Source organism: Aethalodelphis obliquidens, unplaced genomic scaffold (genome assembly GCF_003676395.1).
Source record: "Aethalodelphis obliquidens isolate GAN/ISIS:26980383/991018 unplaced genomic scaffold, ASM367639v1 scaffold7, whole genome shotgun sequence".
NCBI lineage: Eukaryota > Metazoa > Chordata > Mammalia > Artiodactyla > Delphinidae > Aethalodelphis > Aethalodelphis obliquidens.
Window position 1 is genome coordinate 20,761,859 of NW_020837951.1, and position 24,884 is coordinate 20,786,742.

The window sequence follows — 24,884 nt, forward strand, 5'->3', positions numbered from 1 at the left end:
CAACTGAAAAGTTGATTTTACAGTCAACTCACTCTAGAGAGGCTTTGTCTCTATCAGAAATGCCATCCGTCCAGGCCACAGCTGGATCCTAACAAGTCTGAGTAACCCCCTCCCCCCAAAAGAGAACCTCTTCCCTTATCAAATATCAGCCAGCCAGCCCCATTCTGTTTCAAAGCCCTGTAGCTCTCAGAGCACCCGCGAGTGATGCTGAAGAGTGTTCCGGCCTCCTTCTTCCGAAACGAGCTTCCATTTATTTCCTCCTCCTCAGATCTTTCCACCCAGCTCTCTGGAACACCCGTCCCGTAAGTAATAAAGTCCTGTGGTTCCTCAACCTGCTCAAATTCTGAAAGCTGGCCCTCCCGAGAATACAGCCCCCTTGCCGTCCCATCAAGTGGAAAGCTGCTGGTGTTCTTACATTTCACAAACCTCTAAGACCAAGACCAAGAGTGGCTGTTGAGGGCTTCCCTGGTGGCGCAGTGGTTGAGAGTCCGCCTGCCGATGCAGGGGACACGGGTTCGTGCCCCGGTCCGGGAAGATCCCACATGCTGCGGAGCGGCTGGGCCCGTGGGCCATGGCCGCTGAGCCTGCGCGTCCGTAACCTGTGCTCCACAATGGGAGAGGCCAAAACAGTGAGAGGCCCGCGTACCGCAAAAAAAAAAAAAAAACAAAAAGTTGCCGTTGACATCCTGCTCCCTCCACACCACTCCTCCCACCCCGGAAAATCCTTTCGAGGCTCATGCCATCAGGTTATAGACACCTCTACCTCTCCTCACACCTGTCATCTGCTGACACCTCTGGCCTTCCTCCTGATTCCCCTGAGAGCACCTCGTTCTCGGGCTTCATAATCTGGGTGCCCTCAAGACGCAGGTGGGTCCCACACACAACACCCACCGCTAAGCCAACTACACCTCACTCCACTGCCACGGCCTCTCCACAGACTCTGTCATCACACAGAAATTCAGACATCTCCCTCTCTAACTGGCACCTCCTATATTTCAGACTCTTCTATCTCCCAGTACCCCTGGTTTTTCAGCCTCGGGACCTACAGTTCTTGACAATCCATCCACTCCTGTCTTTACTTTCTTCCTTACTCAGCATCAGTTCCACCAACCATCACTTCAGCATCTTACCTGCCCACATCCTAAATGCCCCTTCCACACCGTCATTCATACAACTCTGGCAAAAATGCAACCACCTACTGCCTGCTTTTCCAGACTTAGGCACAGTCTGGAAGAAAAACAAAATCAGGGAAACACACTGACTGAAGCAATAAATTCTACAACTGGACGCTCAACACTGTCAAACAATCTCTTGATACTTCCCTAGTCAACTCTCTTCCCCATTTTCCCCATACTTCCTTAGTCGGCTCTCCGTGAGTTAACGCGAAGCCTGTAGAAGTTTTGAAAGCTTCTAAGCCCCACTTCAAAACCTCCCCCTTCACTCTTCACGAAGACCTCATCATCTATTCATAGAGAAGACTGCAGATATAAGCAAAGAACCCCTCAACATCCTGCCACAAAACAAAAACAAACCACTTCCCTTCTTCCAGAAACAATGGGAAAAGTATGCTTCCCCCATGAGAGGCCACTCCCTCCCCTCCACTTCTGCCGGGGACACTCTCCGCCCACCTCCTCAGAGGCTTCCATCCTACTCTCCAACCTTCAACCCACAGTCTCCTCCACCAACAATGGCCACGTGGCACTTAAACAAGTCTCTTTCACCCTTAAAAAGCAAACAAAATGCCTCTCCCCCTCAAAGCCACATCCCCTCCTCCAGCTACTGTTCTCTCACTCACTTTCACTGCCAAACTACCAACACTCACCACGTCTTTTCCTTACTTCCCACTCATCCTAAGCCACTGCGCACTGCTGTACCACCACCCCAATGAAGCTGCTCTCACCGTAGTCATCAATAACCTTCTCATCATTAAATCTAACATTCACTTTGTAATTCTTACATATAACTTGACCTCAGCAGCATTTAGCCTGCGTTGACCACTGAGACACCTGAAAAGAGGAATTAATTGGGGCATAAGCCTAGGAGATGACTATCTGGCGATGGGATAAAAGACAAGAGGAGGACGGCTTCCAAAGGGAGCTGAGGGCTGCTCTCTGTTTCCCCAACCTCCAGTCTATCTGCACATCATCATCAATTTCAACAGTCAGGCCATGGTAGTAGATGACCGTGCTGGTGGGGGGGGGGGGGGGGGGGGGGGGGGCGGTGCGGGTTACTTTCTGGAAAACCATGTCTTCTGAAAGCAGAGCACAAGACAGATCTGGGTTCAAGACAGATCTGGGTTCAAGTTTTAACACGTATTAGTTGCATGTCTTTGAGCAATTTTCTTAATATCGCTGTGTCTTAGTTTCCTCATTTGCAAAAGTTAAGAATACTACCAGTACCTACTTCATGAGTGTGAGGATTAACTGAGGATATATTTAAAGCACTTAGCACAAAATAAATGACAGCTCATCCACGTGGCGGAGCACTACTGCAGTCTTAGAAACAATGGCATAACAGTGTGCTCACTGGCATTTACTAGCAGAGGAAGACATTTGCATTGTATTAGGTGAATTGGCCGCAAGTAAAATACTCATTTTTGTGAATGGATAGAGACAAATAGTTCAGAGAATTATAAATGACTATTTCTGGCTGGTGAGCTTGTAAGTGTTCTTTTATTTTATTGTTTTAGCTTACTTGAGTTTTCCAATTTCTCTATAATGAGCACATATTACTTACATAAAATAAAATTTAAAGGGTTTCTACAGCAAAAAAAAAAAAAAAAAAAAGTACAGCATATGGTAAATGCTCAATAATTAGCTATTATTAAGATGTTACTTTCTAGACGCCTACAGAGAAAACTGCCAGGATCTGCCAGCCCTGAGAAAGCCTCTCTCCACCACTGGAGAGAGAAGACAGCCACGCCTTAGACCTCGGTGGGGAACACTTTCCCCGCGTTGGCTCTCAGCCCTAGGCTCATTTTACTTCAGGCAAAAGCAGCTCTGTACTTTGTCCAGCTTTTGTCATCAGGAATCTGAATCAGGCCTGGGAGTCAAAGCTCAAAGTCATAAAGTAAGTATTTGTACAACCTCGTCCTCTGACCATTAACTTTGCTTGAGAAGCTCAGCAGGAGTGGGGTGCTGGGACAAGATCAGGAGTTTGGGACCCTGTGTTCCCGTCTGTCCTCTCTCTCATCCCCACGCATCCCTACACGTCCTTTAATACAACACTCAGAAAAAAGGTTCCAGATGCATCACCAACGTATTAAACCTGGTGTCACTATTTGAAACAGGAAAAGAAAAGGACTCCGGTTTGAGATCAGAAGTGGAATTCACGGTAAGAAGTAAAACTTAATCCTGCAACAAGTTCACCCTTAGGGTGCTGTCCTCGAAGCCAAGTGAAAATGTGGGACTGGAACTTGGAAAGGTTATCCTAAGACATTATCTGACTCAGAGGAAAAGAGACAGAAATAAGAGCACAATGGAGAAAGGGGAAGGAAGGACAGAGAGGCAGCAGAGGAGAGAGTGGTGAGCTGCAGCACGGGCATCAGCCTGAGAATCCGCTGACAGGGAGAGAAACTGCAGGGTGGAGGACAAGCAGGGCTGGGGAAGCATCAAGACAGGTGAGCACGGCTGTGCCAGGCGATCACCTTGACATTCAGCTGTTCAGAGCACAAATTCAAGAAAAATGTGTTTTGCGTTTCACTGACCACAGGGTACAAGTTGACGCTAGGGAGAAAATAATAAGTAACTGGAAATGATTCATGGGGGGTATGTATATCATCCTAGGACCTCTGAGGATATAATACACATCTAAGCACCTGGCAATGTTGAGAAATACTACCCAGTGCCAAAAGAGACAGGGGCAGACTGTGTGAGCGCATATGCCTCTGCACACATACAAATTTTCAAATGTGAACCAGGTGTGGAAAAGACAAGGCAGTAATATAGTGGTACAAGGCAGAAAGTTAATAAATATTAGTTCCCACTCTTCTCTTACTCCTCCTCTCCCTGACATTAAGACTAACTACCTGTATGCAGAAACCTATAAGACACTGATGAAAGAAATTAAAGATGATACAAACAGATGGAGAGAGATATCATGTTCTTGGATTGGAAGAATCAACATTGTGAAAATGACTATACGACCCAAAGCAATCTACAGATTCAATGCAATCCCTATCAAACTACCAATGGCATTTTTCACAGAACTAGAGCAAAAAATTTCACAATTTGTATGGAAACACAAAAGATCCTGAATAGCCAAAGTAATCTTGAGTAAGAAAAATGGAGCTGGAGGAATCAGGCTCCCAGACTTCAGACCATACTACAAAGCTACAGTAATCAAGACACTATGGTACTGGCACAAAAACAGAAATATAGATCAATTGAACAGGACAGAAAGCCCAGAGATAAACCCAAACACATATGGTCACCTTATTTCTGATAAAGGAGGCAAGAATATACAATGGAGAAAAGACAGCCTCTTCAGTAAGTGGTGCTGGGAAAACTGGACAGCTACATGTAAAAGAATGAAATTAGAACACTCCCTAACACCATACACAAAAATAAACTCAAAATGGATTAAAGACCTAAATGTAAGGCCAGACACTATCAAACTCTTAGAAGAAAACATAGGCAGAACACTCTATGACAAATCACAGCAAGATCTTTTTTGACCCACCTCCCAGAGAAATGGAAATAAAAACAAAAATAAAGAAATGGGACCTAATGAAACTTAAAAGCTTTTGCACAGCAAAGGAAACCATAAACAAGACCAAAAGACAACCCTCAGAATGGGAGAAAATATTTGCAAATGAAGCAACTGACAAAGGATTAATCTCCAAAATTTACAAGCAACTCATGCAGCTCAATAACAAAAAAACAAACAACCCAATCCAAAAATGGGCAGAAGACCTAAATAGACATTGCTCCAAAGAAGATATACAGATTGCCAACAAACACATGAAAGGATGCTCAACATCACTAATCATTAGAGAAATGCAAATCAAAACTACAATGAGGTATCACCTCACACCAGTCAGAATGGCCATTCATCCACAAATCTACAAACAATAAATGGTGGAGAGGGTGTGGAGAAAAGGGAACCCTCTTGCACTGTTGTTGGGAATGTAAATTGATACAGCCACTATGGAGAACAGCACGGAGGTTCCTTAAACTAAAAATAAAACTACCATACAACCCAGCAATCCCACTACTGGGCATATACCCTGAGAAAACCATAATTCAAAAAGAGTCATGTACCACAATGTTCACTGCAGCTCTACTTACAATAGTCAGGACATGGAAGCAACCTAAGTGTCCATGGCCAGATGAATGGATAAAGAAGATGTGGCACATATATACAATGGAATATTACTCGGCCATAAAAAGAAAGGAAATTGTGTTATCTGTAGTGAGGTGGATGGACCTAGAGTCTATGATACAGAGTGAAGTTAAGTCAGAAAGAAAAAAATACTGTATGCTAACACATATATATGGAATCTAAAAAAAAAAAAAAAGGTTCTGAAGAACCTAGGGGCAGGACAGGAATAAAGACGCAGACGTAGAGAATGGACTTGAGGACACGGGGAGGGGGATGGGTAAGCTGGGACGAAGTGAGAGAGTGGCATGGACATATATACACTACCAAATGTAAAATAGATAGTTGGAAGCAGCCACATAGCACAGGGAGATCAGCTCGGTGCTTTGGGGCAACCTAGATAAGTGGGATGGGAGGGTGGGAGGGAGATGCAAGAGGGAGGAGATATGGAGATATACATATATGTATAGCTGATTCACTTTGTTATAAAAAACTAACACACCATTGTAAAGCAATTATACTCCAATAAAGATGTTAAAAAAATTGTAAAAAGACTAATTACACCAGATTATAATCATGTTCTCATCACAGAGCTTCAGGTTGATACAATGGTTGATACAATGATTAATAAATTTCAAGAGTAATGAGATATTAACATCTTAAACAATATCATGATAGAAAATAAGTGAAAGTACGGGGTTTAAAAGTTTCATTTGAGGGCTTCCCTGGTGGCGCAGTGGTTGAGAGTCCGCCTGCCGGTGCAGGGGACACGGGTTCATGCCCCGCTCCGGGAGGATCCCACATGCCGCGGAGCGGCTGGGCCCGTGAGCCATGGCTGCTGATTCCAGAGCCTGTGCTCCGCAACGGGAGAGGCCACAACAGTGAGAGGCCCGCGTACCGCAAAAAAAAAAAAAAAAAAGTTTCATTTGAAAGACTGTAGTACAATTTCTCCTTCATTTTAAGGTTAAAAGAAAAAAAACTTATGCATAATCCTTTTAAATCTGAATATATCCACTCTCCCAAAAAGCTACACTCACAATTGTCATAAAGGTGAACAGAGTTGTACAAAGGAAGGGAAAAAGGAAAGGCAGGAATCATGGCGGTAGGACTTCAATTCTCCAAGACACTCTAGACAGGTGGAAGATAATAAAAAGACCTACTTTGGTGGTGATCCTGTAAGTGATGTAGGTCTCCATCGTACAGACATGCTTCTTGGGATCATCAACCGTGACAAAGAGGTCTCTGGTCTCACCATCGATGTCATCATCAAGCTGTAGTCTGTTGAGAAGGGAAGATGAAGAAGCCGGACTTGCAGGGCCTGCTGGAGTACCGCCGTTGGGCAAAATGAGATCCTGAAAGAAGAAAAGAATCATCTTACAAAGTAGCTAAAAACACACACCTGGAGAACACCAGCAACAGAGGCTGGTTTAGCCAAACCAAGAAACACCTCTAAATACAAAAATAACTTTCAAAGAATCTGATCCTGTCCTTACCATTTCTTAAGGGAACGAGTCTTTTACAACCAAGAGAAACACAACGGGCAATGCTCTACACCAAATCCCGTCGATTCACGTGTCAGCAAGCGCTGCAGGAACCAACAGTTCAAGGACAGAGAACATGACAGCCACCACCGGCGTCAGACTTCGACAGAGAAAGAACTCCTGAGCACACCACATTGTCTCTTTTTCCCACTTTCTCAAGACCGCCCCTTGGGCCCAGGTAAACATTGAGGGGCCAGAACCCTCTTAGATATCCAACACATTTAACAACCTAATCAACCATCACAAAGAGACAGCTAAAGGTTACGTGCCTCCTAGAATAAGTTCACACCACCACCTACGAAGTATGCTTGCCATATATGCTGGCTATGAGTCCTGAACAAATCTCTAGACACAACACCAATTTATAGGCAATACAGCAAGAGTGAGGAACATGTAGAACAAGTACTGCGAGGACGCGGTCAGCGGCATCTACACAATGTGAAGCTAAAGAGAACCGAAGACCCAGTTTCTTCAATAAATAAATAAATTGTAAGGAAAAAAGAAATACAGAGTTGGAAAGAGCACCTATAGATGTAATGAAACTTAAGAGACCTATCAACAACTGCAGTGGGTCATGATTAAAACACAGGGTTAAAAGACTTTGAGACATTCGGGAAATTTTGAATATTGATCAATTATTTGATGACATGAAGGAATTATTAGGTGTGATAATGGAAGTATTATGATTTTACAAAGTCTTCATCTTTTAGTAACACATAACTGAAGTATTCACAGATGAAATGGTAGGATGTGTGGTATCTGCTTCAAAATAATTAAGGTCAGGTAGTTGGGATATAGATGATACAAGATGGCCCAAAGCTGATCACTGTTGAAGCTGGTACTTGCAGGTTCACTATAAATTCTCACCTCTTCTGTATGTGTTTAAAATTTTCCGCAATAAAAAAGTTTAAAAGGGGTGGGGGGGAGCAAGTACCAGAAAAGAAAGGGAAGGAAAGATTAAAAACTTATGGACTTCTTTCTTCTTAGGCCTCAGTAGGAAGCCACCTGAATCAATTATGTCCCTATACTATTCAAAAAAGATGCAGTCTGCCAGTTACCTTTTCTGGCTTTAAGATTTGATAAGAGGACAAAGTCCTATCTAGCAGTAGATGTGAAAGCCTCTGAATGTCACCTTGGAATCATTAGAAGGCAAAGACTAAGGAATATGGCAAGAAAGTGACATGATACTAAGCAAAGAGCCTTGGTCAGGAATGTTTTTTTGCATTCCTGACCTGTGGGTAATCAGATCACAGGCTGGGCGTGGGTCTTTCCCCAGAAGGATCTCTTCTTCTGTGCAGGCTGGATATGACTTAGCCCCCAGAGAAGAGAACATACAGGAAATGAGAAGTCAATCTAGCAGTCATGTCCATAAGCTCCAGATGAAGACGGCACATCTGGAAAGAGAGTATGGAACAAGGCAGAGGGAAGCATGGTCTGGGGTCAAGGGCAATGTCACCCAACTCAGTGGGTGATGGAAACTAAACAAAAAAGGTACCCTCCTTTGTCTCCCTGACCACAGATAATTTAATCACATCCTTACTTATGCAATGTCAAAAATACTTTTGTAATTACTGAAAGGGTACCATTTCACAGAAGGTACTCATGGGAATGGACCTCACCCCTCCACTTCTCAGCCCAGGGTCTTGTCAGCTGGGAAGGCAAGCCCCTCAGCAGCTGCTCTCCGTATGGACCACAGAACCTAGCTACAGCAGCATCCCACGACCTGCTTCCTCAGCACACTGATGTCACTGAGGGCATGCAGTGTCCAAATCCCAGGGTCTAAGGATCAGTGGGGGGACATCTTCTCTGGAGCTCTGAGACAACCATCACGTCTTCATCATTTCAGTAAATATTTAAACACTGACCTCAGGCAAGGCACCATGCTAGGCACTGAGGGGCCCACCCTTATATTTTAACAACACTAGCTCACTGGGCCTCAGAAAGGCTCCATCACCTATGGCTAAACATGGCACAAAAGAAAGAATGAATTCAAAACCTTTAGTCAGATAAGCCAACATCAGCTCAGACAGCAATTTTCCACAATCTGGCCTGAACTGATCCTGGAACCCACTATGCTGTTTCATATTTTCTCATCGTTGCTTACATAGCGCGCGCGCACACACACACACACACACACACACACACACACGCACCCCTCTTTTTTATGTAGAGGGCTCCCAGGATCTCACAGATATCTTCTCAAATGCCCCCTCCTCCTAGAATCCTTCCTGGATCCAGCCCCTGACAAAATTAGTCACTCTCTTCTCAATACCTTGAAGATACTTCCACTGAAGCAATTTTCACAGTTTTAATCATTTATTTACATATATAACTTATCCATAAGCACTGTGCATCCAACAACTGTAACTGTGCCTTGTTCACCTTTGTGTGTGTGTCTGTGATTATCCATCCATCTGTCTGCCCGTCTCCCAGTGACTCCAGGACAACTCCCCTAACCTTAACTCCCCTAACCTTTGCTCTGGGGACCTCAGCCAATAACCCTCCAGGAACGGCCCACATAAAGGTCTAAAAGATCTTGGCCAGACAGTGGGAACTGAACTATTTCTCAAATCAGTTAGCGGGGGTTGGGGAGGAGAAAGTCACCCAGACCTTGTCACACAGCAGATTCTTTCCTTTAGGACTACACAACCAGGGAAGATATCCACACCCTTACTACAGGGTGCTTCCCGTAATATTATTTGAGCATATATGAATAGCAAATGAGCTACGGATGCCTGGACTTTCCTATAAAGGGATGCTACCATCTCCACCTTCCATGGCACGTCTGTGCGCAGGGCTTCCACATTCTTATTTCGCTGCCCTCTACGTCAACCTCAACGTGGTGAGGTTAGCAGACAGATACTATCTCTACTGATGAGGAAGCCGACTCAAAAAGGTGAAGGACTTCTGTATCCAAATGTATGGAAGCCAGTTATCACTCTACTGAGTTGAGCTAAGGTATCTGGTTCCTAGTTCAAGGGTGTTATCAAGCTGGATCCCCTTTGTGTGGCTTTCCCCAACCCAACACTGTCCCTCATCTCCATTCTCTGGCCATAAATCCTTCTGCGTAAACATGAAGCTTCTGTTTTTAAAGCCAGTTGAGGAATGCTTACATTTTCCCTTAGGGTCTTAATACAAGTTAACTCCAGATAACTCCAGATAACTCCCCTCAAGATATGGTCCCTATGAGAAACAAACGTGGAGGGAAAAGACAAAAATCTCAGGAGGAAAGGGCAGGGGCTTAGGTGGACTCAGTGACCCAGGCTCCTCTACCCTCAGAGTCCTCTGGTAGCGGGTTTGCTTCACTGAGACCTGAGTTCTAGAGCACGTATTGTGGGAGGGCAGCACCTTTACAACTAACACGAATTACAAGAAGTGAGAGAATCCCTTGGCTCAACACAAAAGCCTCCTGTTTCATTGTTGCTGCCCTACAGTCAGTCCTCCTTACTGCAGCCAGAATGATCCCTGGAAAAGGTCAATCAAAACCTGTTACCCCCCTGCTCAGAACTCTGAAAGACATCCATCCAAACACATTCAAAATAAAATCCAGACTCCCTCCCATAACCCACAAGGGCCAACATGATCTTATCACAGTCTCTGACCTCATCCCAGACATTCTCCCCACTGCCCTCCAGCTCATCCTGCTCTACACACCTGGCCTTGGCTCGTCTGGACCTCAGGGCCTTCATACTTGCTGCTCACTCTGCCTGGAACACTGCTCTCCCCTCCGATTGCCACTGGCCTGGCTCTTCTCAAACAGGTTTCTGCTCAAATGACACCTACTCAGAGAGGCGTTCTCAGCCCACAAAAATCTAAAAACATTCCTGCACCCTCCATCATTTTCCAGTCCCTTCCCTGGCTTTATTTTCATCATAGGACTTACCACTGTCTAAAAATATATTATATATTAATTATCTGTCTGTCTGACTTCCCACCAGTCTGTAAATTCAACAGGAGCAGAGACTGTGTCTTCTGGAACACAGTAGGTACTCAGTAAGTATTTGATGAATGAATGAGTTTTAGAAGTGACCCAACTCAATCTCTTGCCAATATAAGGTACTCAATAAACGTCTGTTGAATGACGACAAAACTGAGGCTAACCTGGACGGACTGCCGAGTTTTGAATCCCGGTTCTACTCTTTACTAGCAGCATGACTTAAGTAAATTCCTTAATCTCTCTATTGCCCCAGCTTCGTCATTTATAAAATGGGTATAATGGGATTGAGTTAGTTAGCATATGGAGCAATTGGAACAGTGCCTGGAACATGGTAGGCGTTATATCACTATTAAAATACTCAAACAAACAAACAAAAAAGTCAACGTGTCTGCAAGTATTCCGGCATCCCCTTTAGACTATGGGGCTGGGTTCACAGTAGACCATAAGTGCTGCTGAAAATTAAAATCGCACCTAGAAAATTAAAATCGCACCTAGAGTCACAGTTGGTGCCCTAACCACGTCTTCCTTAATGACTTCCCTGTGGCAATAGATATATCTACGGTAGCCTTTGTGAGAGTTACAACTACATAGCTGATAAATACATGAAAACTCCTCAACGCTCCAAAATATCAATTCTTGCTATGTAGTTTCAGTTATAAGAGAATTTCTTCTCCCCATCACCCCTTTTTACTTAGGAAGAGGAATACATAACCAGGACACTTTGGAAACTGCCCTCGCTCAAAGAATTTCAGTTATAAGATCCACCATTGCGGTCAGCCAGCCGCAAGAGAGATTATTAAAATAATGTTAGTCACCAGCAAAATTCTGTATTACATTAAACATAGGGTTTATGAAAGAAAGTGGTATACCTTAAGGGCCAATACAGACTTAATAAAAACAAGTCATGCGAAAACACTCTAATTTCTCTTTTTGATACTATTAGAGGAGTGTGGGCAACGTGATGATCTCGTTTCAGAAAAGCCTGCCAAAGCCTCTCGAGGCATCCCGACCGCTACAGGAGAACGAGAGCTCTCTGAATGCACAGACTGTACCTGACTTGTCTTAACGGCCCTCTCTCCTGCCAGGCACACGGGAGATGCCTGAAGAATGAATGTGCCCTGCACACACTGAACGGAACACTCCTGACTGCTGACTTTGCTGTCAAGTTAAATTTAGGCCAACTATGGGCAATAACTTCAAAGGGAAAACCTCAAAATTGTTCTGTTCACAGATGTTCATAACAGATCAAAGAACACAGAGTGAACCCTGGAAAAGCTCCAAAGGCTCGCTAACCAGGAAATGATCGTGTTTACGTTAATAACAATGTTACACACTCATTGAAAAATTATAAATCTAGACTTCTAGATAAATGCAGCGAATTAATAAGCTCAGGTCTTTGCTTTCTCCCTCTTTCCCCCTTCCAGACAACAACCACCTGAAGAACGGGAGAGAAAGAGCAGTGGGGGTGCGGGGGGGGTGCATAGTGACTGGAATGAGTACCAGATTAGAAACTAGGAAAGGGCATCACCCAAATGCCGAAAGTTTTGAAGATTTCCTACAGGAGACAATTGGGACTCAACTGAGAAAAGAACTAAGAGGTATCTTTAACCCATGTCACTGAGGTTACTTAGGGTTCTCAAGGTTACCTAAGAAGTAGAAAGTGTCCCGAACCCTCACAGACACTCTAGTTTGAATTTGCAATTGTCTGGAGGGATGAGGGTATGGAAGGGCCCACAGTGGGGCAAAGGAGGACCCCCAGAGGGTCTGGCTGCTGTGAGCAAGGGGATGCCAGCACAGGCAGATACACCATGTGAGGCCCACCAGCAGACGGTACCTTGCCCCCAGGGCTTCATCTAGCCTCGAGGGGTAGAGATGCAAGAGAAAGGTCAGGGGAACAGAAGGCGCCTGCTTGCACCTTCATGAAGTCAGCTGCCCTGGGTAGCTCCACCAAGCACAAAGGAGGCAGGACCGCAAATTCTGAAAAGGCTGGACTCTGCCGAGATGGGGAGAGCACCTAAAACAAGATGGAAGCCAGGCTATACTGGATCCAGACACAGAGAGGAACTAGGCCAAGTCTTCCTGACCGACTGTCCCTGACCCTGGTTTTCTTTCTTCTGATTCCTTTTCCCAAGGGGAGACCACTCAACTGATTTGTCAACTATTATTCCACTCAACCTAAGATCCAAGAAGACAATTCTAACATCAAGTAGAAACAGGGAGATCCAGGGAATTCCCTGGCAGTACAGTGGTTAGAACTAGGTGCTCTCACTGCCGGGGAACTAAGATCACGCAAGCCGTGCAGTGAGGCAAAAAAAAAAAAAAGAAAAGAAATAAAGAAAGAGAGAAAAAGAAAAAAGAAACAGGGGATCCAATAATTCACTTCTTCTGGTGAGAGGCAAATAGCAGGCCTGTATTACCTCATCAGACACAAGAAAACCGAAAAATATACCAGCCTATATCAACTCATCATTCAGACCCAAGAAAACCAATACAAGAGGAAAAGCAGCACAGTCCTTAAGAGCAGATAAATATATACATTTGAAAAGATTTATCCCATAAAACACTACACTTTAGTCCACATCTACCTTGTGCTCCCATTTAAAAAAAAAATTCAAAGTGGAAGAGAACTGTACTTTACTTCACTGTACAGTAGAAACTAACACAACATTGTAAAACAACTATACCCCAATTAAAAAAAAAAAAGGACGAAAGAAAGTGGAAGAGGGGGAATTCCCTGGTGGTGCAGTGGTTAAGACTCCGCACTCCCAATGCAGGGGGCCAGGGTTCGATCCCTGGTCAAGGAACTAGATCCCATGTGCATGCCTCAACTAAGAGTTCACATGCCACTGCTAAGGAGCACTCGATCTGAAACTAAAGGAGCCCAGCTGCCGCAACTAAGACTCAGTGTAGCCAAATAAATAAATAAATATCTAAAAAAAAAGGAAAGTGGAAGAGGGAATAAAAAAATTAAAGCAGGGCTTCCCTGGTGGCACAGTGGTTGAGAGTCCGCCTGCCGATGCAGGGGACACGGGTTCGTGCCCTGGTCCGGGAAGATCCCACATGCCACGGAGCGGCTGGGCCCGTGAGCCATGGCCCCTGAGCCTGCACGTCCAGAGCCTGTGCTCTGCAACGGGAGAGGCCACAACAGTGAGAGGCCCGCGTACCACAAAAAAAAAAAATTAAAGCATAAATTGAAAACAGAAAAGAAAGAGTAAAAGTTATAAATAAAACCAAAATTTAATTCTTCTAAAAGAATTAAATATAGAATTGTATTAATATAGAATAAATACAGAATTAAATATAGAAAGAAGGAGGGGAAAAATGAGCAGGCAATAATGATTTAAATCTTACCTCTGTGTATGATTATAAATTACAAGGATGTGCTATGAATAGCTATGCTAATAAACCTGGAAGCCTCTTTGGCCATACACTGCAGGAAAATGTACGGCCAAAGAGAAATTAAATTGATGTAGAAAACCTAAACAACTAAATAACCTCAGAACTGCTGTCAGAGAACTTTTACTGAAAGGTGAGCTAAGCCCCAATGGTTTTACACCTGAGCTCTAATGAACCTCAAGGAGCAAGTCCTGTTGTATTGGAACACTCTAAAACACATTTAAAAATGAAAAAACTTTCAAATCAGTTTATAAGGGTTACCTATATCTGATATCAAAATAGTATGACAAAAAAGGAAATCAGATGTCAGTGTAGACTTCATCAGTAAAGTAACAGCAAATGGTACATTAGAAGAATTTTTTTAAAAAGAAAGAAAGAAAAATAATATACCAGGATTGAGTCAAACATAATCCAAGAAATCAAAAGTGATTTAACATTAAGAAATTTATTAATGCTATTCATTACATTAACTGATAATAGGATCACTGTCTGATATAATCATGCCCACAACTACCAAAATGCTTATTGGTATCATACACTGGTAAATATCAGCCATTCTATTAAAATCTCTAAGTAAAATTAAGAAATAAAAGGAAGGTTCCTAAATCTGTTAAAGGGTACAAATTGGAAAACATCAGCAATGAACCTTGAAAACACTGCTCTAAGTGAAAGAAGCCAGACATGAAAGGCCACATATATAATTCCATTTATATGAAGAATCCAGACAGGCAAATCCACAAAGATAGAAAGAAGACTTCTGGTTGCCAGGGGCTGAAGGGAAGGGGAAAACAGGAGTGAACACTTAATAAGTATGAGGTTTCTTTTTTGGGTAACAAAATATTCTGGAATTAGATAGTAATGATGTTTGCACAATGCTGTGAGTATACTAAAATCCACTCAACTGTAATATAGTTTGAAATGGTGACTTTTACGGTATGTGAATTAGATCTCAATAATATATTTCTTAAACAATATAAAACACTGGAGGCATGTCTACAAAATTCAGAAACAAGACTGATACAGAATCACCCCATTATTCAAATTGTTCCGGAGCCTTGAGCTAGCGCAACGGTGTACAACAGAGCTCCACGCACTGCAATCATTCAAGAAGAAACACGCAGCGATCTACCACATCGCTTCCCTGCAAAAGGTTCGTTTCTTCGAAAATTAATCTAAAACTATAATACACATAATAGGGTGAAAATGTATTTAAAACTTTTAAAAATGATAAATCTAAACTGATGTCAGGTATTTACTAAATAACATTCAGTGACAAAAGGAGAAGACACAAACTACATGGTAGATTGTAGTATCGTTTGCAATTATTAACTCTGTACCTTTAAGCGGATTATACACACTCACTATTGCCAAGTGACTGCCGACCGGAGGGCATATCTCCACTCGAGTCCAGTGACTGTTGGCTTGGCTACGTAACAGGCTCTGGCCAATGGCACATGAGCAAATGTGACGTACACCAGATGGGAGCAGACACTTTAAGAGCCACTGCATGTTTCCATCAGCTCTCATGTGCTCTCTCCTCCTCATGTGCTCTCTCCTGCCTTCAGAAGGGAAGACTTGTGGAAAAGAGCCATAGCAATGGACTCCCAGCCACTGACACATAACTCGATCTAGAAATTAATGTTTGCTGCAAACCTCTGTATTTTTGGAATTTGTGGTTTATTAACCACAGCAAGACTAATACATATAATTATTAAAATGTCTATGTAATTTAAAAAATCTAGGTAAGAGATAGTGTGTAAACAATATGGAATTTTAAGATGTAGGGATTTATCTTTTTTTTTTTTTTTAAGTAACTGTAGAATTACTCAAAATGCATCTTAACCATATGACTTAAGTCCTAGGACCCTATTTGATTATCAGTAGAAGTTCAGTCTTCCTTCTTTCCCACCCCTGCCCCAGAATCCCATCTCCAATATTCTCCATAACCTCCAAGGTTGCTTCCACAAGTTTCTCCAAGTTCCCAAGGCCCAGCAGCCTGTGGTTTCTAGGTTAGCATCTTCTCTGAACAGTCTTACGTTTTCCCACTTTGGATTCTGGATCATCACATATGAGGGAAAGACTACTCTTCTTTACACATAGGTTAAGAGATCACCTTTAATTATTTGTAGGTTAATAAAGTCGTTTCAAAACTGAAAATGTGGGCTTCCCTGGTGGCGCAGTGGTTGAGAGTCTGCCTGCCGATGCAGGGGACGCGGGTTCGTGCCCCGGTCCGGGAAGATCCCACATGCCGCGGAGCGGCTGGGCCCGTGAGCCATGGCTGCTGAGCCTGCGCGTCCGGAGCCTGTGCTCCGCAACAGGAGAGGCGACAGCAGTGAGAGGCCCGCATACCGCAAAAAAAAAAACCCAAAAAAACCTGAAAATGTTTCCCCAGCTTTTCTATTAGAAACTCTCCCTTCAAGTAAAATCCACCCATTGGCCTGATGCAAAAGACGACCTCCAACAAAATCACAAAGGAAGTCAACATGTAAGAGCCCAAGTCCACATTCCTTGGCTCAGTTTCCAATGTCTATTACTAGCTTTTTCTAAGGATCTCCAGACTAGCAATCAGCTCTCCAGACGTTCTTGTGACTGTCGGGAGCAAAGATTTTTCTCCCGCTCTCAGATGAATTTAAACATGATCTCTTTTCATTCCTTCTAAAGAGGATACACTGTTTCAACCACAGCGTGAAACACCTAACACACACTGGACAAAGTGCTGACACAGAGCTACCAGGATGTGTTCAAATGACTCAGTCCGGCTGGGCAAGTGTACACAAAAAACCTCTACCTATGATGCAACGCAATATGGGGTATAACGAAGGTCCATGCAAAATGAAGGAGGGGCACAAAGGATGCTGGGGCAACTGGAGAAGAACAAGAAAATCTGCCAAATGGAAAAACAAGATGGTGGGAGAGCTTGGCATGGACATTCCATGCTGAGAAATCACGACATCTGAAGAAGGAGAGGTATTTCCAGAAGCTTGTCCCTAACTGAATGATAACGAGGACCCACCACACAGAGGTTCTGCCTCTGCTGCTGGTCAAGTACGTGCACGATCTGGAGGACTCAAATGCCCAAGCAGACAGCTTTTTAAAGACACGAATTAGGGGCTTCCCTGGTGGCACAGTGGTTGAGAGTCCGCCTGCCGATGCGGGGGACACTGGTTCGTGCCCCGGTCCGGGAGGATCCCACATGCCACAGAGCGGCTGAGCCCATGAGCCCATGAGCCCATGAGCCATGGCCGCTGAGGCTGTGCGTCAGGAGCCTGTGCTCCGCAATGGGAGAGGCCACAACAATGAGAGGCCCGCATACTGAAAATAAATAAATAAATAAATAAATAATAATAATAAAGACACGAATTAAACCTCCCCCAAAAGTACACAACAAAGAGAACGTGACTCTAACTGAACACCTGCTCTCTTTCCTTCCCACCTGGATGCATTCTGTCAACTGAAAGCTAAGTAATAAAAGCACTCCCCTCTGACATGTCAGCACCAAAATCACGCGAGGGCCTGGGGCGGAGAATCCCTCAGATCACCCAAGTTGTTTGTGTCACTTATAAGAAAAGACTCGGAAGTAGCATGCATGAGGCCACGCGGGTGGTAACGTGACCACCAGGTCTTTGGTCACTCTCTCAATACTGTGGTACCACACAAGCTGGATGCTCCACAAAAGGGGAGTGATGCACACAGCGGATAAACAGCTCTAAAGACCAACTGAGAAACAGTTACATGATGGGTGGTAATTAACAGAGGAGAAATAATGTTCCATAAAGGTCACAAAGTTAACCTACTGGGGATACTCAGTCTAAGGGTCTCATTTCTACGCTCTCCCAACACTAACCCACTCCATCCACCTCTGGTCTTTAACAGAAGAGGCATGGGAGGGAGGGAGGGAGGGAGGCAGGGAGGGAGGGAGGGAAGAAGAAAGATAGATAGATAGATCTGGGCTTAGAGTCCACATGACTGGGCTTGAATTCTGGCTTTGCTCCTCAGAGGTCTGGAGTAAGGTACTCAATCTCTCTGAGACCCAGTGTCTCCATCTATGACATGGAGGGTGTAAGGATTAAAGAAAACACAAATAATGTGCTACTTAATCCCTTAATATACGTTAGTTCTTTCCCACCCTTCATACAACACTCCTTAACTGTGCCATTTGCTCACCTTTCAAAGCTGGTCCTAATGGACATGTTTTTGTGCTGCCACCTGACACAGCACTGCATATGTGGAATGCCCTCAGTGTCTGATGAAACAAGTCAGATGCTTATGGGAAGTTAAAGGAAAGCGCATGTTCACAACAGGGACCTAGATGAAACAATATACTATACAGAGCTGAATATCTACTAGGTGATCAAATACTTGTTGATTAATCATCACCTCAGACCAAACCTTTTCAAGGGCAAAAAGCATTCAAGTGAGCAACAGACCGGGGCAGGACTCTACTACCAATTCATGTGAAGTGGTTACTGTTAAGTCCACGCTTACAGCCACACCACTCAGCTGTGCTTTAAAAAGCCTTGAGCACTGAGCAAGACTAAAAGTGTCCTTGCCTCAAAAACTACCTGAAGCTCACCATTCCTCTATAATAGGGACGCTTTCTCTAGAATCCAAAGACACCTCATGCCAAAAATTATGAGCAAGGTTCTGCACGTGCACTCGTGAATTTGAATTTTCCTTTGGAGAGGACCTATCATTTTTAGAGTCCCAAAAATACCTATGGGGGAAAAAAGTTAAGCACTCCTGATTCTAAACTGTCTCTCTCAAAAAAGGAAGCAGAAGTATATTTGAACTTCCACGAGCTCTCCAAGTTCAAATTGCCCCTCAGCAGAGTACTCTCACGATCAATGATTTGTGACGTTCAATGATTTGTGACGCTCAGACCCTACCATTAGGGGTAGGGAAGTCCTTAAACCCTCAACCCAAACCTGAAACTAACCTGAGATGAGAATTTGTTAGGAAATATGTGACCATACTCAAATAGGTCACACTAGCTTGAAACAAGTGTTCACCTAAAAGGATTCTCTCAATACTGGTCTTGTGGTATTAAACACTGTTGTGTTGATTCAGCAGCTAAAAGAGCTAGGAGCTAAAAGAGATGTTTTTCTGTGAAACTCTTCGAAGCCTGAGGATCCCCCCATGGCATCCTTTTTAGAAGCCTGAAGCATGCCCGCCTCCCCCCAAAAGTGCAGATGGATTTCCAGGCTTGAGATTCACCTGGCTACCTGGCTGCTCCAGCTCTAATTCCCACATTCCTACTGACATGACTCAGACCGGACATAGGGGATTTCTTTTTTATCTCCACGGTGAATAGATTTATTGGGAAAGAAGAAGGAACTCAACAACCAAGAGTCTGATCATAGTCTAAACAATAAGGAATGAAAGAAAAAGCGGGAATAGGACATTCTAAACCAAAACAGCTTAAAGGAGTTTCACAACTAAGTAACCAGACAAGAAAAGTGGGAAAAAGGCAGGAAGGAAGGACATGCAAGAAAAGGGCCCTACACTTCATACTGGTCAGTGTGGCCCCCTCATGTGGGCATTCTGAGCTCAGAGGCAGAAACAAGCCCTGTGAATAAGGGTCAGTGGAAGGAGGGTACAAATGTCAAGGGGGCAGAAACACATAAAGGAAGTCAAGGAATGAATGAGGGAAAAAACTGCAACCTTATTTTCCTATAAAACATGAGGATAGGACTTCCCTGGTGGCGCAGTGGATAAGACTCTGCGCTCCCAATGCAGGGGGCCTGAGTTCAATCCCTGGTCAGGGAACTAGATCCCACATGCATGCCACAATTAAGAGTTCATATTCCACAACTAAGGACCCTGCCTGCCACAACTAAGACCCCTGCTGCAACCAAATAAATAAACATTTTAAAAAAAAAAAAAAAACAAAAAACATGAGGATAAAACAAAGTCAGAAAGGAGGCAGCTCCCACATGGTGGTGCTGGTATCCATCCCCATGGGGAGGCGGGGAGGCTTGTCTTGAAGCCAATACACAAGAGATCAATAAACAGCAAGGATTTCTCAAGATGCTTTCATTTACATTTTACGTATGACAGAGAGAAATGTCAACTGTCCAAAGCGAAGACGACTAATATTTTTCAGTTCAGGTTGTGGTCGTGGGGTGGGTGGAGGCTGATAGGTTAAAGGAGGGTCAGCTTTCCTCAAAGCCACTCCTAGGTCTAGCTTGTTTGACAAAATTTCGCTAAAAGATTACATTCCTACAATATATATAATTAAATATGTTTTCAGCATCTTTCTCCAAGGAATCTCTGTGAGATGGCAGAGGGAATGGGACAAAATAATTATCACTTTCTATTTCTTCTATAGACCAAAAGAGAGATGTTTTCCAACACACGGAAGTTTTAAGTAGCCTAATTACCAGGGTACTATCCTCCCTCACACCACAAATTAGAGGATATGGAAAGAAAAAGCTACTCATCCATGCATTCATCCAAACAAACATTTATCGAGTTCCCGCTGAGTACCAGGTACTATTCCAGATGCACGGGAAAGCAAGCTGATACGGGATTTGTTTGAGGAAACAAGTTTTGGGGTGGAGTACGGGGGTGTGGCCCAGACCCAGGAGAAACAGCAACGTGATGTAATGAGATAAATACGTGAATAAGGAAAAACTGCCGTGCTGGAGTCCAGAGCAGCCGCGAGTAACTCTGCCCTCCGAGGGCGGCTCCGGAGAGGCAGCCTGACCGCACAAGGCCTGGCCTCACATTCCAGCTCTCCCACCAGCTATGCGGCAGTAAGAAAACCACTTAAGTTCACCAACGCTCGCTGGAAAATGGCAAGGTCACCCGATCCAGGTGGCCAGGCCACACGGAGAGTATGGAGAATGCCTGTGAAAGCCCCTGTACACAGCGACTAGCCACTCGGCAGGGAAAAGGTGCTCCTGGCGTGGAGCGCGGCCTCAGCAGAACTGCCACAGGGTGAGGCGCGGAGGGCACAGCTGGGGACCATCACTGTGGACAGAACAGGAGCCGCCCAGGGGCGGTGGCTGGAAGCAAGGCCTGGAGGTCCAACGAGCTCCAGACTCTGAGGGATCTTAAATAACAGGCTGAAGAATTTGAGGCGCACCCCACAGGCCGTGGCTAAGCTTTTAAGCAGAAAAGTGGCACTCGCACGTAACTTTTTCAAAAAGACTTCAGAAAAAACACACAGATCAGATAGAAAGGGGAGGAAATAGGAGAAAAGAGAGGGCTCATTTAGGGAGCTCTTGTAATTGTCCAGGCACACCTCCCCCCGCCCCCGAATGGTACCTGAGCCAGGTGGTAGATGCCACGGAGAGGAAAGGACAGGTGAGAAGTGTCGTCAACAATAAGGTCGGGTGCCCTGGGAGACTCTGATGAATGTCTCCTCAGCAGAAAAAGAGTCTGGCCACACCAGGGGGATCATGTTTCAAACACAGGTAAATTACAGAGGATTATAAATTCCCGCAGTTCTAGCAAAATCGAGTAAACACAAGTTCAACTGCCGTTTGTGCTGTGGTTAAATCCAGAAAGCCCATCCTCAGGACAAGAGGGCGAGTCCTGCCAAAATGACCGTGCTCAGCAAAGGCTTACACCAAGGTCCACCAAGGTCCACCAAGGTCACCAGGCACTTGACATTCTTACCCAGGTGGGAGCTGCCTCCCAGAGGAGACTCCTCCCACTCACCTTCCATCACCTGCTTCAGGGATACCTGACTCAAGTCACTTTTCCACTGTCACAGCCAGCACGCTCACGGCAGGAACTCACGTGGGGAATCTCGCACCGCCATCCACTTAAGGCCAGATGAACAAACAGCTCACAGGCTGTTAGCGCCGCCTGGCTCCAACACCTGGCCAGCGGGATCTCTTGTCACCTGAACCCACCTTTGGCAGAGAGCAGAAGGTGGCCAGCTGAGCGCTCTGGGAGCCTGGGCTCTGAAGTGACTCACGACACAACAAAATTCCAAAACAGAAAGCAAACTCTTGGGGCTAAGAAAGATGACAGGACTTGGAGACAAAAATCCATACTTTTTCACAGCGATCTACACACCACACCTCTAAGTCAAGGGAGAATAAAGAAATTAAATATTGTACGTTCATACTATCTTCTGAGCACTGTGCAAGCTTTACACAGTATTCTCAACCCTTCAAATAACACAAGGGTGGGGATGGGGGTGGGGGTGGAGGGTGGGCTTTATTATCCGTGTTCCTACTAGGAGAGCAGGTCCAGGGAGGTTACAGGACGGGCCCAAGGTCACTCAGCCAGTAACAAGCAGAGGCACAACCGGAGCTCAGCCCCAAGAGGCCAGAGCAGAGGCTGGTGGCTGGCCACCGCCTGCCCCTGGTCGCAAGAGACTTCATGGAACAAGCACCTACCTGACAAGAGACCCCGTACCCACTGCCACCACATTCACCTTTGCATCTGCAGTAGGGCCTGGTGGTGAGCAATCCTTCACGTGTCCCTTCAAACAATTAAATTCCTGATCCACCAGTGCCAGAGAAATATACCAAGTCACCTTGCCTCTCAAAGGATTTTTAAGAGCCAGCCAGCTCCAGAGAGGATCCAACATAAAGGACCAGAAACCATTAACAAACAGCTCCATTTGGCCATCAGCAATCCCCCATGGACTCCAGAAAAATAAAGCTAGACCCCACCACAGTGTCTGCACATGGAAATAAACCTGAGTGGTTAGACACCATGGTGCATGGGCACATCTGGCTTGAACACTCAGTGTTAATGCAGGGGGTGAGGGCTTCTCATCCCCAGAGAACTCTTGGGTAATATATATCCTGCCCACATAGCTCGATGATTCACCCTGTCATTCCCTAAACTGATGGGACAGATTTAGTATATGATAACTATGGAACTTCAAATAGTGAGGAGGGAAGAGATTAGTCAATAAATGCTGATGGAGAATTTGGTTAACCAGTTAGGGAACAATTAAGTTATATCCTTTTCTAACGCCAAATACAAAAATAAATATCAGGTCATGTAAAGAAATAAATGCACTACATCAACTATACCTCGATTTAAAAAAAAAGAATGAAATGCAAGATTAAAAAAGAAAACTAGATGATGATTTATATCAGGGGTTGGCAAGCTTTTTTGGTAAAGGACCAGAGAGTAAATATTTCTGGCTTTTCAGGTCACAGTCTCTGTTGCAACAACTCCTGTCTGCTGCTGTGGTGCAGAAGCAGCCTCATACAGTAGGTGGACAAATGGGCGTGGCTACATTCCAATAACATTATGGAATGGACACAGTTATGTCTTAATTATGGACATAACTGTTATGGACACAGAAGTCTGAATTTCACTAATTTTCACATGGCATGAAATAAACATCTTTCTTTTTTCCAGTCATTTAAAAATGCCATTAAAAAACTCTTAGGGGCTTCCCTGGTGGCACAGTGGTTGAGAGTCCGCCTGCCGATGCAGGGGACACGGGTTCATGCCCCGGTCCGGGAAGATCCCACATGCCGCGGAGCGGCTAGGCCCGTGAGCCATGGCCGCTGAGCCTGCAGGTCCGGAGCCTGTGCTCCACAATGGGAGAAGTCACAACAGTGAGAGGCCCGCGTACTGCAAAAAAAAAAACAAACAAAAAAAAAAACAAACAAACTCTTAGGACTGAAGGTGTCATGGGTTGGGGATGGAGGATGGGATGGGCATGGCTATAAAAGGGCAGCAGGAAGGAGCCTTGCTGTGGTGGAACTGTCTATATGTTGACTGTGGTGGTGCTGGTTACAGAAGTCTACACACCTGATAGAACTGCACAGAATAAACTACACACATGCACGCACTCACAAATGCGTGCTTGTAAAATGGGTGAAATCGGCATGAGTTCTGTCGACTGTACCAATGTCAATTTGCTGGTATTGTTATGCAAGATGTTATCATTGGAGGAAAATGGATAAAGAGCACCTGGGACCTTCCTATACACATCTTTGGTAACTCCCTGTGAATCTATAATTATTTCAAAATAAAAAGTTAATAATGGGGGCTTCCCTGGTGGTGCAGTGATTAAGAATCTACCTGCCAATTCAGGGGACAAGGGTTCGAGCCCTGGTCTGGGAAGATCCCACATGCCACGGAGCCACTAAGCCTGTGCGCCACAACTACTCAGCCTGAGCTCTGCAGCCTGCAAGCCACAACTATTGAGCCTGCATGCCACAACTACTGAGCCCACGTGCCACAACTACTGAGCCCACGTGCCACAACTACTGAAGCCTGCGCGCCTAGTGCCCGTGCTCAGCAACAAGAGAAGCCACCGCAATGAGAAGCCCGCGCACCGCAACCAAGAGTAGCCCCCGCTCACTGCAGCTAGAGAAAGCCGCACACAGCAACGAAGACCCAATGCAGCCAAAAGTAAAATAAATAAAATAAATTAAAAAAACCAAAAGCAGAATCCATAAAGGAAGAGTAACTTATTTAACAAATTTTTCTCTATGTCAAGAAACAATAAATGTGAAAAGATAAACAGCAAACTGGGAAAAGGATTTGAACATCTATGACCATAGGTTGTTTGCTTCAACGTATGAAGGATTTTGAAAATAAGCATTAAAGACATACTATGGAAAAAATAGACAACTGATGGGAACATATTGTATAGCACAGGGAACTCTACCTTATGCCCTGTGGTAACCTAAATGGGAGGGAAGTCCAAAAGGGAGGAGAGGGACTTCCCTGGTGGCACAATGGTTAAGAATCCACCTGCC

General features: G+C 44.6%; 1 protein-coding gene across 11 annotated transcripts in view; it reads right to left on the reverse strand.

Moving 5' to 3' along the window:
• Positions 1-24,884, reverse strand: part of SNX30 (sorting nexin family member 30) — a 127,146-nt gene that overhangs the window by 68,559 nt on the left and 33,703 nt on the right. For all 11 annotated transcript variants that reach the window (XR_003432539.1, XR_003432538.1, XR_003432537.1 and 8 more), the window contains exon 2: positions 6,480-6,671. Coding sequence is in view for 6 of the 11 variants with exons in the window: in XM_027105183.1 (XP_026960984.1) it covers positions 6,480-6,671 (192 nt within the window). In the remaining 5 variants the exon portion in view is untranslated. The remainder of the gene's footprint in view (positions 1-6,479; positions 6,672-24,884) is intronic.